Genomic DNA, 18,049 nt, shown 5'->3' on the forward strand with positions numbered 1-18,049 from the left:
ACTATATCAGCTGTTCGATTCAAATGTTTCAATTTAGGTATACTCGAGATTCATAATGTTCGAACACTTTCAGCTCCTTGATTTCACCATACTTAATTTATTTTAAATTATTTTATTCTTTTATTAAATCTTTTTTTAACTCATATAGTTATATATAACATTATATAGCTAGGTCGTACTGTCCGGTAATGGCCAGTCATAAACCTGATTTATAACACTTTAATGACGGTAGTTATTTCATTAACTGTTAACATAAACGTTATGTACAGTATATTTTTTTATAAATATTGATTAGAATCACTTCGTGTAGTTAATCGCAGATTTTTAAACATAGATTATGAATCGTCAAGGCTGATGTAATGATTTGTAAAATGATTGTATATATTTTAAAAGTCCCAGATTTGCAACATCTTCCAAAAACATAACGATTCATGTTATTTTAGGACAGATAACTTTAAAATAGTACAGTTCCGTTCAAAAAGAGGTCAAATGATTACTCTATCTAAAACATATAAGATACCATGTTTCATTATCCTATATTAAACAAGCTTATTTTTTAAATTATGTAAAGATTAATATATCATTCAATGATTATGTTAAACTATGTTCATTATATCTATGTCTATATCCAAATGTGTTGACTCATTTGATTAATAATAAATCTACAACATCAGTATCTTCTAATACATAAGAAGAATTGGGCATCAATAAAATATCCGAATCGTCTGCGGTTTTATGATAGTCGCTTCGCACCGTTATAACCCTGTCCCTGTTTTTTATCTTTTTTTTTTAACAGTAGGGTTTTGCATATTCCTTTTCTTCTATTGCCTAGTAGATTTCAATCAAGATTCATTCCTATTTGCAGTTAAAACTTATTATATATATTCCCCAAAATTTTAATTGAACTATTCACATTTAGGAATTAATATAGTTTCATATTCGGTTAATTTGTCAATTACTTTAAACTATTGTTTAAAACTCAATAAACCACAATACATGGTATAAAATTGTTTGTCATAAAATAATTAATATTAAGGCATTAATTAAATTTAAACACTGCCTATATTTTATTAAAAATGGACTGATTGAATTTATTAAATTAATACGGCTCGTACTAATTCTATATATCATTCAAAAATAAAATATTGAGTTTAATAAACTCAATATTTAATTTATTATATTTAATAATTCAAAAAACCCGACCTGAGGAAAGAAGTTAAACAAATTCGTAACATTAGGGGCAGTGCAGGTAGCTACATTTCGTAATTATTATATGAATACATCTATGCATTCTTAAAAATTAACTCATTTTATTTATTAAATGTAAAAATTAAAAAATAATTTCAAATAACCCGCACTGGGGAAGAAGTCAAAAGAACTACGAAACGTTGGCTTTATAAAACTCTAATAAAATACCTATATTTTATTTTTATATAAAGTTTGATATTTATCCTGAAGCCTAAATTAATTATAATCTTTCTAGAATAAAAAAAAAAATTTTATTTGTTGATATAAATCTCATTAAGTATAAACATAATATTAAAAATAAACATATATTATTATTTTATATGATTGATTTATAGTTTATAGTATATTCCCGATAAACATATATATACATAAGCCTTACTACCGTGTGACCTTTTTGGTCTGCCAGCATAACCTAACCTACATAAGACTTAATTAGTAAAAACAATAAAAAATGAAACATATTTTGTATATTTTTCTGAATTTATTAAAAATTCGACATAAATACATGCATGCATATTGATTTTTTTTTTTTGTTTGTATACTAAATACATTTTGGGTAAATAACTAATTTTTTATGTATTTTCACTTTTTTTACTAAAAACATAAAATTTTATAAATTTTATAAAGTTTACATGAATGTAAAAATTTTTAATGCATATCTTATAAATGATATTAAATGAGAATATTTCGAAACTGTATTCGACATTTTTATGTTGACAATGAAATGTGGCAAAAACGAATTTATCTTATTCATTTAAATTTTATATCGGTAGTTTCTAAAATTTGAAAAATTTGTTTTCTTATATATTGGAAAAGCTTTTAAAATTTTCTAAATTCTACATTTTGTTTTGTTAATAATAAATTTATTGTTTGTGTTTGTTGCTTAAATAATTTTGCCATTATCCTTGTTTACGCTTGCGAATATATTAATTCATATTTTAACTTGTAAGAGAATAAATTGTAAATATTAAATATATGTATTTCTTTCATTTTAAAAGTTGAATAATATTTTATAATTTTAAATCATTTATTGTTTTATCATCATCATATTGTTTTATTATTTATAAAAGCTTTTGTTAAAATTCCAGTAAAATACTTGCAAAGAATATATGAACAAATGAGCTTAAAAGTATGAAAAATAATTAATAAAGTCTTAAAGTAAAAACTAATTTATAAATTTTTAATATTTTTTTTTTGTATTTTTTGTTTAAATTCATAGAAATTTAAAAGTATTATATATTAAATAATAGAAAAAAAAATATAATCGAAAATTTGAAAATATTTACTTAAAGCAAAATCTTTGGAAAGTTCTCGTTTTATAATTTTTGTTGATTTAAAAATGTTTTTTTTTTTTTATAATGAGTTTTGAAAATCGTTTTATTTCTTTTTAGGTTAAATATTCTTTAAAATCTTTTAAATGTTTTATATTTTATACTTTTGTTTTTTATTTTTGCTTAATGTGGTGTAAATATACGACATATACGAGTAAGTTGCTAATTTTCATTAATAATTTAAGTTTCAATTCTAAAATATTTGAAATGCATTTTTAAATCTTGTTAAGCTTTTATTTTATAAATTGTTATTTTGAAATATTTTTGAATAGAAGGGATAAACATTGTAATATATTTTCAGTAAATTGAATTATTATTTAATCGCTGAAGTTTTATGGGAAAAAGTTTTAAAATTTCATTTGCCAGCGACTTTGCCTAACTCACCCAGTCCCCAACCATGCACACACATATCACGATTAACTTCACTACACCTTCAACAGATTCATTTCATATGTTTTATATTATCAAGGAGTGCATTACTTGCCATCTCTTTCACACGTTTGCTTGTCTGGTTGGTGACTTTTACCCTTCTTTTGCCCCTTTTTCCTTCAAATACGATTTTGGTTCAACTGTGAACGTGGGGTAAATGGGCTTACCATAACGCCGCTAAAATAAATTATAATTTTATTAAATATTTTACAATTGTTAATTTATTTAATTATTATTATTTTATATATTTACCTGGGCCAAATGGACTCATTGAACAGTTCACTGAAGCGATAATCTGGTATAGAAATTTTAAATTTGCAATATGATAATTGCGATAAGTTTGCATCGTTCTTAACTAGTTTAGTGCACTTAACTAAGTTCTTATTAATTTTAAGCTCTTCTGCCAAGTGCTCAATGACATCGTCTTCACTGGTTGAAGTTGCAAACTTGCCTACTTGCACCCAACGCCCATAGTCGCAGACCACTTGCAGACGATCTGAATTACAATTGTTGCCAACCACAATTAGATTGTTAGTCTGTTTCTTTCCATCCACATTATTGGCATTTCCAAATTGAAAATATTGTTGGTACATTCGTCCCTGTATTTGATTAATACCATTACAGACTTTATTCAGCTTATCCTCCATAGTGCTTAACTTGGCGGCCAGCGCCTTTGGCGATTGATTTTTGCATTCATCACAGTTAAATGCAATCAATGGATTTTTTTGTATGGCATCATAAACGGCGTCATCAACGTTAACACATGTTCGGTGAAACTTTTTCAGGCAATCATCTGAGTTGCATATAATAATTGGATCCTTGGAGTTGATTGATTTTTTACACTTTGGACAATTTTCAGCCATCTTTAATCGGTTTGCAATCGTTTCCACTTTTTTTTTGTAGGTATAACAGCAGCAAAGAGAAATCCCACCAGTAAGGGTATGGAACGAACGAGGAGGTGCAAGTAAAAAAGAAAAATATTCTAAAGTTTATGAAAAGCCGCCGCCGTTTTTGCCAAACCGTGTATCTGGTCTGTGCGCTCCGAGTGCTTCTGTTCAACTGTAGAAAATCACTATCGAATATACTCTTAGCCGGTTTTTTCCTCAATGATGACAAATGCAACCTACCCTTATCTCATATGGCGACTTACATATATATAAATATGTATTTTTCAACCCTTATAGTTTTATTTTTCAACATATGTATACATGTATATTTGAATGCACACTAGTTTACATGCAGTTCTTGGACCCTTTATAACGTTTTTATATTTGCTTAGGTGATTTTTAGAAAATATAATACTAATTCTTCACTTAATAATGAATTTATTATAACTTCGCGAACAAGCAACGAAAATTACGCTAAGTAAAGTTTTTTTTGCTTATCTGAACTTTTTTATTTTGGATTTTATTGCTTCTTTTTCCCAACATTCACAATGATTTCCTTTTTGAGCCAACTATTCACGATATACAGATAAGCTTAATAAATTTTGTGAAGAAGTTTAGTAAAATATTTAGCATAAATATAAATATAAATACATTATATATTATTTATCAAAAACTGACATAAAGACATAAAATTGCAACTAATTAAATAATTGCATGTTCTAAGATTAATTATTTTATACTGATATACGAAGGCGTATTTATCTAGTTACATGAGGGCTTTGGTTCAGCGCCACAGACGAGGTGCGGCGCAAACCATTGCACTGTAGACCTTTGAAAGCATTTAGTAATCATTGATAGTATCTTGAATTAAGATTTGTGGCTTTTTGTTTAGAGGAATATCTTTAATAAAATATGGAAAATCTTTGAATAGAACTATGTAAATATATATCATGTGTGTGTAAGATTAAAAATTTCCAATGAAATGATTTTTCAAGTTAAGAAAACATGATATGAGTAAATTACGTTGGTTTCCAAAATAGTTTTTCGGGTTAAAAATATATGATATGAATAAACATACTTTGTTTGTAATGTTCGTTTTCTGTACCTAAAAGCATCAAAATTGTCTACAGTTCCGGATAAGCAAAGAATATCAACCAGGTTAGCCACCCTCAATATGCAGACAGTGTTTAAAAAATGAAAAATTTATATAAATAAGTATAATAAATAGCTCTTTTGGCAAAATTTAATTATTTTCTGTAAAATATTCTTTTTGCTGATTGGTTTTCACAGTCTTAAAACTTGACTGTAACGTTCTCTAGAATGTCAGTGGTATAAGCCTTATGGATATTTCTTTTTGTAGATAAAACGATTTCCATTTCTTGGCGACTGTATTTTTTTATGAAACTAAAAATTACAAATTGCCAACTCAGATAAGTATGAGAAGTGATTAACAAATTTTTGCATCATAATAAAAAATAAATATTATGAAAATAGTATTTATTTTTTACAAATCCCTTTTTATTTTTAAAATATATGCACATATATAAATAATCAAATGCTTAAAAGTTTTTGTCCAGCCAAATACTTTATTACAAAAACTATTAACATAACTAAAGTCTATATTAGTCTATATTTAACAATATAAACCATCTCTAGATGTTTTTATCTTATATTAATAAATTTGACAATAATATATTAATCAAATCAACGATTTTCAATTAATTTTCGATATCCTTGATTATATGAAGGAAACCGATTTTCTGATTTGCAGCTATACAAGGCGGATATTAACATTTTCAAAACGAATAAATCTCTTAATGTAACTGAAACACTTTAGACACATATGTTATTTTGCTTGAGTTTGAGTTTCTTATGGCACTGTTACTCCATCTTTCATTAGAAAACATCAAACTTATGATGTATGGTAAAAGTTCTAAAAGTACATTAAAGACAGAGTGCACTTTCAAACTGCACTGTTTTAAAACAAATGCTATAAATATTCCGTGTATATTCTTATGTATTCTATATATTATTGTGTTTGTTTTAATATATCTGAATTATCTTTATTTATATCTTTGTCTTTATATTCTATTAATTAAAATATTCATTGGTTTTCCGAGTATTCATAATATGGACAACTTCTAGACTGGATAATAATTTATAGATATACCAAAATTGAACCAACAAAGTCATAAAGTAAAATGTATAAATAGATGAAACTCAAATATACCTCCACAAATACCGGACATTTTTCATATATCTTGTCCTTATTATGTTTATACATAACAAAAAATTCCAACATTATATTATATATATATAAAGAAGTTTTTACCTTATTTATGTATCTAAAATTAATGTTTAGTAAGAAAAGTTATGGACAACGCCGAAAGCACGAAGCTATGAAGCTGATTTCTGGCTTAATGTGCTGGTTAATAAAAAATTGTGAAAATATGGATAAATACAAGCCAAAAGCGATTTATTCATTATACGGATGGAGTTTTTAAAATATATTAATACTGGCTATATGATTGGATCGTGCTAATTCAAAAATAAAAAATCGGATGTTGTCGTTAATGGAGCCCGCAACAAAGCGACACCAGTTATTTAAGGAATTGATTGATGATAATTCTAGAAAGTGAGCTGATTTATGACATTATAGAAAATACTGATATAATTTTCGTTAAAATAATATTTTTTGCAGAGGTATTTTAAGTCAATGGTCTATACAGAGAAGTACATTAGTATTTTTAGTATTTTAGTTATAGAAGCAAACATAGAATGCGGCAATCAAAGACCTTAAGTATTTGATAAAATGCTGGAAATAAAATACTGTTAATATACTATATTATACTACTTATACTTAGTAATATACTATACTAAAATCTGTTGAAAATGTCTTTAAAATAACAGATTATATAAGAGAATAAAAACTTATATAACAAAAATAGAACAAGGCAACAGAGTGTTTTTCGGGCTGACCTGCAGTTCGGGCTGACCTGCAGTTTTTTATCACCATAGTCTTTGCAAACAATTAATAGTTTAGTAATTCACATATAATTTTTAGACTGGTACTTTAAAGTGTTTAAATTTATTTAAATATGTGAAAGTGTTATGAATTTTATAATTCACATAAATTCATTTTATGAAGGAATTAAGAGACTTAAGGAAAAAATCAAATAACTTTTTTTTTTAATATATAAATATATACTTTATAATGTTCACTATTTGTATTTTGAGTTATTTATTTCGCATTGATATTTAATAGTGATTAATTCAAGATAAAATCTCATATATAAAATATTTATTTATTTATTTGTGAGTTAACATTAAAAGTAATTTTAAAGTTAACTAAGAATAAGGAATTGGACTGCTAGGTCTTTCGCCCTAAGAATATATTAAATATAATTTTAAAGCCCTTATATATATATGCAACTAAATTTAATTCAAATTTGTTGGAACATTTTTTGGCATAGGAAAATATGCATCGAAAAATTATATGTCGGAGAAGAAGGTAGAGATTTTTTTGAGATAGAGAGACTTAAGTTTTTATAGAACTTTTTTGATTTATATACTTATATATAGTACATTATATTATATTATACTTATTATACTTGATATTTAAAAGTTTATTAGTTTTGAGTTTTATATATAACCAAATACTCCGTGAGTATTTGGCCAGGCTCTAGGAAGACTTTTCAAAGTACCGTGGTATATTAGGACGAATGACATCCTCCATCAAAAAATACATAAAGGATAGAGCCCTGAAATTATTTTCGAAAACCGATAGACTTTCCAAAACCGCGTTATGAAATCTCAGAATGGTTATAGGCTTCTCCGGGAGGTATGCAGAGGGGTTTTAAAAGAGGGGTTTTAAAAATATCTCGAGTTAAGAAAGAGTAAAAGTTCTCAAGTGCACTGGCTCAAATAGCTTAAACATAATAATATATAAAAAATCTTATCAATAAATTAGAAACATTTTCTTAACTTTATTTTAAACTGTACGAATTTTAATTATTTCATTTAGAAGATAAGGAAATAAAAATTCAGTTCTGAGTTTATTAACAATGTGTTAGGAAAAATTTTATTAAATATGGAAAATGAGGAGGACATTTTTTTTTCATAAATAACATAAAGAACGTAATGTTGTTTTTTTTTTTGCAAAACGGATTTTTTATATTCAATATTTTATATATACGTTTAGTAATTTTCTGATTCAATATAGCCAGTTCCACGTTTTTAAAGTAAGCTAAATGAGTGTTTTATGTTATTTGGCACGATGTCATTCCAGATATTATACTACAAGTCTTCTGGATAGCAACTATAACAACAGAACTCCGTTTTTTTTATTGGTAAATGTATTTCTCCAAAAAGGAAGAAATCAGATTGTAGGGAATCAAGTGAACACGGGGCCTACTTGAACATAAAATTTTCAATTAATAAACTCTCTGCAAATATATATTTTTAATATATATTTACTTTTGACTTACACCTTATATATATATCGTTCAACACTCGATGGTATAAAAACAACTGCACCTGTCAGGTTTTTGGTTCTGATATTGTATTTATAGTTATTTTTTTATATTTTATACATATATAGTTCTTCACATTGGGCCAATAGGCCTAAGTGAAACAACTCCATCTGTCAGGATTTGTTGTCTGATTTTGAGTTCATAGTTATTTTTTTATGATTTATACATATTATGTTCATCACTCTACGGTTAAAGATACAACTCCATCTGTGATGATTATTTAACTGATAATATTTTTGATAATTTTTTTCTTATATATTTATTATATACACATATCGTTCATCACTCTACGGTTAAAGAAACAACTCCATCTGTGATGATTATTTAACTGATAGTATATTTGAAAATTTTTTCTTATGTATTTATTACATATCAGTCATCACTCTACGGTTAAAGAAACAACTCCATCTGTGATGATTATTTAACTGATAGTATATTTGATAATTTTTTTCTTATATATTTATTATATACACATATCAGTCATCACTCTACGGTTAAAGAAACAACTCCATCTATGATGATTATTTAACTGATAGTATATTTGATAGTACTTTTCTTATATATTTATTATATACATATATCGTTTATCACTTTACGGGTAAAGAAAAGAATCTACCTTTCAGGATTTGTTATTTGATATGATATTTAATAATTCCTTCCTTATATCTACGCACAATTTTTTTTTGTGTCAGTATTTTTATTTTTTATTATTTTACTATGTTTAATTATTTATTTATGATTCTTAATTAATCTGAAATACATTTTTCTGTATATTTCATAATAATAATTATTATTCCAGTTTATTTATTAAAATTTATTCTAACACTGCATTTACTTCTTCAGTTTGATGCATTCCAAATTATTCCAGAAAACATTTTTATCAAACTTACCTTTTAATTTTAACAATTATTATATTTAATTTTTTAATACTTTTATATTTTTAGTTCAATAATAACAAGTTCAATAGTAAACACTTTCACAATAATAAAAATATATTTTTTTTCACCCAGGTTTCGGTAGGTTTTGGAGCAAATTGAGGCAAATTAATGACTGAAAGAATTCAGGGCAATTGCGCTGTATTTATACGTAAATATTTGTTGTTCAGTTAATGCGCCGTGTACCGTGTGTCGTGTGCCCCAATGTCGAGGATATTACAAGCCTCATTGAGTGTAGGATGAGAGAGAGCTGGAGATGTATTTGCATCGTTTATATTGTTTTCTTCTTGCTTTATTGTCGAATAAATTTAAACTGCCACAGAAGGCGTTTTTTGCGCATGTCCTCCCTACAAAATTGTAACAAATTTTCCACTTAATAATAAGACAAGCATAATGCTGGTTAAATCAAAATAAATAAACGCAAATAAAACGCTATCAGTAGGATAGTATCCGTCCAGCGTATCCTTTAAGCACAGGACACAGCTGATTTGCTCTCCAATTTACGGTGCATATAATTGCGTTTTGTAAGTATGTGTTTCCTGTCATGTGGTTAATAAAGTTGCTATTTTTGCTCATTTGCTCATCCTGTTGCTTTTTAGCTTTGTAAACAATTTGAGACTTACACAGCTGCTTCGGTTAGTTAGCGAATAATAAATTTTAATACACAACTAGGCGCCATAAGGACTTTACAGCCAATAACTAAGTATATATAAATAAGTCAGAACTTACCTACTCGTATAAACGCATTCATTAAATTTAATAAAATACAAATATACACAAATAAAGTGACTAAGGATGCTGTTCACATTGGGTTTTTGGTTTTGGGCTTCAGTTGCACACGTGCTTGCGTCACCACTTGTACCACAACAGTTTACCTTCTGTACCTTGTATACCTTGTGTACCTTGTATTCCTTGTGTAGACCAATTTTTCAACGCATAAATTTGATAAACATAAATTGGTGCGTGGGGCTCTGCGTACGTGGTTCAAATAAATTTTAGGCATCCTTATTAAATTCGCCGGCTACAGCACCATTCATAAATTTTACACAATTTTTATATTCTGCTATTTTTAAATTTTTCTAAATTTAGTTTCAAAATAAAATGAATGATTGGATGTTAAAAAATGGTAGTAAGGAGTGCCAATAAACGAGAGTGAAGAACTGGGAATATTGACTGTGTTGTACCACTTTCGGTGTTTTCTTTAAATCTTGTCAACTTGACGCCATTAATATCGAGATATGTACTTATATGCAAATTGCTCCTAGGTTGTTGATTATGATTTTCCACGTAATTAATGTTGACATCCTTCAGCTGTAGAAGAGCACAATTAAAATTATTTAAATAAATGCTAATTTATATTTTTTTTAACTATATGGAAATATCATATGTGGGCCGTTAAATTAGATCATGATAATATTTTTTAATCATTTAGAAATATATGGAATCATTAAATTAGAGTACATACTATATTATATTTTAATTAGTTGAAAATATATGGGGTTGTTAAATGAAATAACTATAAGTGAGTATAGATAGTTAGATTAGATAGATTATTTAAAAATATATGAAATCATTAAATTAGAGAATTATATTTCATATTAATTATTTACTTACTTAGTCCGCCATTACAGACGTGTGTCGTCCTTGGCCGCGTCAAGTAGCCTCCGCCAGTCAGCCCGATTAGTTGCTTTCTGACGCCAGTTGGTAGTACCAAGAGACCCCCAAATCGTTGGTCACCTGGTCCTTCCACCGAAGATGTGGACGTCCTCTACCGCGTTTTCCACCTGCGGGTACCGAATCAAATACCTTTCTAGCCGGAGCACTTCCTTCCATTCGCACGACATGACCAAGCCAGCGTAGCCGCTGAATTTTTATGCGCTTAACTATGTCAATGTCGCAGTATAGCTCATACAGCTCATCGTTCCATCTAATTCGATACTCGTTGCCAACGCGTTAGGACCATAGATCTTCCGAAGAATTTTCTCCGATGCTCCTAACGCCTTCTCATTCCATGTTGGAATTGTCCGCTTCTCTGCACCATACCAGCAGGACAGGCATGATAAGGGATTTGTAGAGCGTGATTTTTGTTTGTCGAGAGAGGGCTTTATTTCTCAATTGCTTACTTAGCCCGAAGTAACATTTGTTGGCAAGAGTAATTCTTCGTTGAATCTCTAGGCTGACGTCATTTTTGGTGTTTAAGCTGGTTCCTAAGTTGGTTTCATATTAATTAGTTGGAAATATATGGGGTCGTTCGATAGGTAGGTAGATACTTGTGGTTGTTGGGCTTCTTTTAGACCGTTGTGACCGTTTACAGAATCCTAGTACCACCGCTTGATTAAGTACAGTTTAATAAGAAAAAAAGCACAATTCCCGTGACAGTTCAACTTTTTTTACCTGTAATTTTTAATGTTTGATTTGATTTCGAATCAAGGTCCCGCTTCCAAGGTAGTGAAGTCCACCTCTTCTCGTCGCTGAGCAGTTACATAGGGCAGTGTTCCGATGTTTCCTTTTCCTCATGACAAAGTCGACAGGAATCACTTTCTACTACACCTATATTCTTGATGTGGTAATTGAATCTACAGTGTCCTGTAAGAATTTAAATGTAGATTTTAATATCATTTCTGCTAAGGTCAAGGGTAGCGTCAATTTTGATGGGTTCAGGATCAATGAATCTTCTTGACTGCCGCATACTTGTTTGAGATATATAAAACCTTATCCAAAAAAGTAAACTAATCAATATTACACCACCCATTTGGAACAGTATTTATCCCAAACAAAACATAAAAAGGTCAATATTTCAGTCACATTTTGATAAAGTATTTATGCCACAAAAGAATAAAAGTCCACGTAGTCACATTTCTCCCACATTTGTTTCCAAATTTTTTATTTCTGTCATATTTATCACTGGTATAAATTTTCCCCACTTGACTACAATTTTCGTGGTTAAAGACGAATTAATATGCACAACAATACTTCATCAATATGTTTGTCTTAACATCAAGGATCTCAACGTGTTGCACGGCATTTTTTAAATTTTCTCTATTTCATGCTATATATTTATTTTATTTTTGTTTATTTGAATATTTCAATTTAAAATACATAGCTTTGTTTGCAGTATACAAAATAATTCAAAACTTGCCTTACAATAAGACAGTTACAAAATCTTTATCTCTTGACGACTATGCGCTAAATTATTGGTTTTCAGCCAGATGTTTATAATCTAGTACTTTGTTCATACTGAGGAATTCCAGTTGATAGATGGGCAACCTGTCCTTTGTGTGCCTTATGGGTTATATTTAAGCGTCATTTTTACTATATCTTTTTTAAGCACTCTCAAGATGTGATTTATCCAATTTTAAATTTTTTTCTTGAATACTTTCTAGAGAGGCACCTTGTTCGTCAGCTGGTATAGATCTGTGTTAGCGGTAACGTTTCGTCAAAAAAAATTTGAATATCTAACTTAGACCTTTGTTCACAAAGGTCCAACCAATGCACTTTGATTGTAATTTCACTTATCACACGCAACAATCCTCAGTTTTTGATGCATAAAAATGGAGTTAGATAAATATAAATTGAATTTTAGTCCTCGATGAAACTTAAGAGAAATTTAGCAAACCTTGTTGATGCGCGAGATAACATTAAAGCCGAACTCCCAATGATACTGCCAATATACCAAAATTTATCGAAAGGTTCCATATTTTTTTGAACACTATGTCAAATTGAGTGCGCGTTTGCTTTTCCAGCTGTTTCCTCGTTTTGAACGCCCAGCAAAGTATGTATAGTGATACATAAGTCGTCTGCGTAATCAAAATTACCTAATTTTTTGAAACGAATTGAGCTCCTTCACTATATAATAAGTCTTTATACAGTCTGCTATAAGTATGCTATTAGTATAGCACCCAGCACTAGAATAGATCAAACTTGTCAGATTTTCTTTAAATTTTTCGCTATTTGTTTCTTTAAAGTCATCCATATTGTTAGCATATTTATATACATTTTTAATAATTTTGATATTGTTGATTTGATAATATTCGAGAAACTGATGAAATTCCATAATCTTACAAGCATCTCCAAACCTATTTCCTTTAACATTATTAAAAGATTGCATTGGTTTTTAACCCCCACTAGTTCGATCATCTATTTCTATTTTAGTCGGTAACAGCAGTATATTTATCAGCTAACACCTGGCTGACTGGAGTTTTAGGCGTCACCACTGACCGAAAAACTATTTTGCAACTTCGTTTTGAACGCTCTTGATGTCCATTAGAGTGAGTTCCATAGAATTCTATTATATTATTATTGGTTGTATAGATTTTTATAGCAAGTACTAAGAGTGAAATAAAGAGAAAGAAAGAACATAAATTTTGGTAAGAAGAGATAATAACTGAAACTATTTAAAAGTTAGAAGGGTTCGAATAGAAATGTAAAGACAATAACAAAAATTTTAGTTAATTTATTGAAGTTTGGCTGTGTATACAACGCTGTTTCGAGTATTGCCGAGTACTCATCATCAGTGGTCTTAGGAAATATTCGAATTTTTTAATTAGTTTATAGTCCGCATATAATTTATTTAGACTGCAAGTGCTAGGCTTAGAACTCGTGCCTGTCATATTAGAAGTGATGACTAATCGTGTTTCAAAAACAACTATTATTTTTTTACAATAATCAAACGTTGTTTCTACTAAGAAACGAAATCATTATAGAAGAGAGGCCTTATTGCGAGTATGAATAAAATAACTAACAGGCACCTTTTCTCTACCATAAAAATATCTTCAAAGTTGTAATTGTAGTTCTAAAGTCATGTGTTTTCTAATTATAACAACTTCTGTATAACTGAAACAGTTTTGGTGCTTACTGACTATTATATCTATGTAACTGAATTGTTTGTATTGCTCTTGAAATGGTTAAAACACTTTTAAATTCTGTTTCAATGTAATCTATATAACTTAAAATATATATTTGTCTATATCTGAGTTATCTATATCGGTCATATTAACACATTTCCATCTCTAAAGCCACCTCCCCAAATGATTCGGAGAAGTCATAGTTATACATATCTACGCATATCATTAATGTATCAAGACGTTTAAATATGATAAACATTTTTTTTAAGTCCCAAAATAAATCTAAAAGCGGGTTTATAAGAAATAATATAGGGTTTTCGAAGAGGCTCTAGAAATCAATGCTACTGTTAGATAATGTCGAGTTGTGCTCTACGTACTTAAATATTAACGAGACAAGTGCTCTTTATGGAAAAATGTATAAAGAGTGTATAAAAAGTATAAGGAGACTGAGGTTAGTCATTTACTCGGAATAACTAGAACGAAGAAAATTAAACTATGAGCACTATTAATGCCATTACTGCTCTTTAATATTAATTCACCACATTTTCTTTCTTCACTGTATTACCATGACCGCGATCCATAACCCAGTATGTTAATTCAATTGTTCTTGCATTTATTATGTTATATGTTCTGCAATGACGTAAAGACATCAATATGCAAGAGTTTTTCTTTTTCTGAATCGCTTTGAATCGATTACATCTATAATAGAAAATTCGTTGGAGGAGTTGTAAGTTATAACTTAAACAGTCTTCGGACTATATATGTAGAATTGATTCAAGCACCAATATATTTTTCTTGTACTCTTTGATGTATACTTTAAAGAGCAAAATAATTTTGATTATATTTTTTTTTAAATAATTTAAAATAATTCAATTTTAAATAATTTTAAATCATTTTTATACAAAATGTATGTACTCATACATATAGCAAAATCACTATTTTAATCCAGGAACTAAGCATTGATAACCGAAAGCTAATTAATGTTAAAACTATTATTTGTTTGTATATCATAAGGAAAGGTGGATAAAGCTACTAGCAGCATATTTTTAACCTGCCGTCATATCGCAAGAATCTCAGAATTATTTACCACCAGCTGTTCTTAGCACTCGGCATATATCAGAAAATTGAATCTACATAGGAACGAAAAATATTGATAGTAAAAAGTAAAGATAAGTTATAAACCACTGAAGTTTATTGAACGTCTATTACAATACAACATTAATCAGCTAAATACCCCTTCAAATTCATCAATAATAATAAGATACATAGAATTTTGAACACTTACTTAATGAATTAACTAAATGAATTATCATTTAAAAATAAATCATCTGATATCTCTAGCAACACTTTAAAAAAATACTTATAAAATAGTTTAAATACTATGCTTATCAATATCAACTCACGCAATCTATCCATAACTAATACTTATGAATGTATACGTATTATTATCTTTTCTAAATAATAAATATAATTGTAAACTAAAGTAATTTATCCTAACTAATGAATATATATTATTATTTATATATTTATTATATATATTATTATTATCTTTTCTAATAAATAGAATTGTCAACTCAAGCAATCCATCCATAACTAATACTTATGAATGTATACGTATTATTATCTTTTCTAAATAATGAATATAATTGTACTAAAGTAATTCATCCTAACTAATGAATATATATTATTATTTATATATTTATTATATATATTTATTATATATATCATTATTATCTCTTCTAATAAATAGAATTGTCAACTCAAGCAATCCATCCATAACTAATACTAATGAATATATATTATTTTCCTTTTCCAAATAATAATTATAATGATGAACTCAAGCAATCCATCCATAATTAACCAATAAATATATATTATTATACTTTTCTATATAATAATTATAATGGTCAAATCAAGTAATTCATCCATAACTAATACTAATGAATATATATTATTATTTTTTCTAAATAATAAATATAATAGTCAACTAAAGTAATACATCCATAATTAATTAAAGAATTTATATTATCCTTTTCTAAATAATTATATATAATTGTAAACTCACGCAATTCATCCAAACCTATTACTAATGAATATATATTATTATTTTTTCTAAATAATAAATATAATTGTCAATTAAACTAATTCATCCATAATTAACATTATTCTTTTCTAAATAATAATTATAATTGTGAATTCAAGCAATCCATCCAATACTAATACTTATGAATATATATTATTATTTTTTTTTAATAAATATTTTATTTCGCTTTACTAATAACTATAATTGTCAACTCAAATAATCCATAATAACTAATTATTATGTATGATTATCTTTTTTAAATAATAACTTTAATTGTTAACTCAAGTAATCCATCCTAACTAATGAATAGATATTATTATCCTTTTTTAAAAAATACTTAAAAAATCCATCCATAATTAACTTATTAATATATATTGTTATCATTTTCTAAATAATAATTTTAATGATCAACCTAAACAATCCATCCATAAATAACCCGAATAAATATATATTATTATCTTTTTCTATATCATAATTATTATGGTCAACTTAAGCAATCCATCCATAACTAACCTTAATGAATATATATGGATATGCTGTTCTAAATAATAATATTAATGGCCAATGTTTATGATTTATAGAAAATATAAAATATATAAATAAATATATAAAATATAAAATAAAATTTTTGATTAAATTAATTATTTATAACTTATAAAAGTTAATTAAAAAATTTTTTATTTATCCATTGTATGGTAAGTCCTCAACTAAATAAACGAAAGAAAAGAGTTTTATAAATGAAGTTTATTTATTGCATTTTTATTTGTTCGAATTTTAAAACTTTTTCCATTATTCATATAATTTGTTATATATTTATTTATTTAATTAATATATTCCCATACATTTTTAATAAGTACAATTATGCAATTTATCAATTTATCAACATGGTTTGCTGTTGTTCTGGTGTTAGAACTTAATTCTTTATTTATTAATTCATATTTCCTCATAATACTTTTATCAATAATTTAATGTATTTACTCATTTTTATTAATTGTTTAGAGCATAAATATTGTATTGAAGTGCTTTCATAAATTATCACAAATTAAATTGCAATCGGAAATGCACTTTTTAAAAAATATGAGTAAGTATGAAGTGCTATAAATAAAAAAATACCAAAAATAAAAACATATATTTAAATAGATAATTTGTATTTTTATTATAATTATAAAGCTTTAATTTTACATGCAAATTTCAACAAGAGATATTGACTATTTAAAAACTAATACAAAATTAATTTATAAATAAATGTGGGTGCAGTTTTTAACCTAAAAAAAGTTTTTAATGTGATTTTTGCAGTGATCTTTCATATAATTTCTATTTAATAGCTTTAATTTTCTTTATATATTTATGTTTTTATACGTATTTGGTATGTTAGCATCTAAAAATAATCGTTGAAATGTTGAAACTAATTTAAAAATCATTTTGTTTTATTTTTATTTATAATTTTTTGCTCCTTATATTTTGAGGCAAAATTAAAAATTAAAAATGTTTAAGACCGTTGAGTACAGCTCACTGGTATGCAAGTATGTATATTTAGAGAGACTTTAAATAGTTCAAAGTTCAATTCTTGAGCTTAGGTACAACATAATTTGAGTTTATCTGCCAGTACTTGGTTTTGGAAAGTCTCCACTGCAACTCGGCAAAAGTGTCTAAATATGAAGTTTTACTCCGCTGAACAACTAATTATTTAATATATATATTTTATGCTATGCTTATTAATTTAACATTAATAAATTTAGTTTTTTTTTTATTACTATATG

The 18,049-nt window shown here is 27.1% G+C and overlaps 1 protein-coding gene across 1 annotated transcript; it reads right to left on the minus strand.

Annotated features, from left to right (window-relative positions):
• Positions 1-2,634: 2,634 nt before the first annotated feature.
• LOC119668122 lies at positions 2,635-4,416 on the minus strand. The gene is made up of 3 exons (XM_038077518.1): positions 4,136-4,416; positions 3,261-4,080; positions 2,635-3,185 (listed from the first exon to the last, which is right to left on the minus strand). The coding sequence occupies exons 2-3, from the start codon at positions 3,869-3,871 to the stop codon at positions 3,128-3,130; spliced, it is 669 nt and encodes a 222-aa protein (XP_037933446.1). The 5' UTR covers positions 3,872-4,080; positions 4,136-4,416; the 3' UTR covers positions 2,635-3,127.
• Between the last annotated feature and the right edge of the window lie 13,633 nt (positions 4,417-18,049).

The sequence above is a fragment of the Teleopsis dalmanni genome, chromosome 1 (genome assembly GCF_002237135.1).
Source record: "Teleopsis dalmanni isolate 2A chromosome 1, ASM223713v2, whole genome shotgun sequence".
Taxonomy (NCBI): Eukaryota; Metazoa; Arthropoda; class Insecta; order Diptera; family Diopsidae; genus Teleopsis; species Teleopsis dalmanni.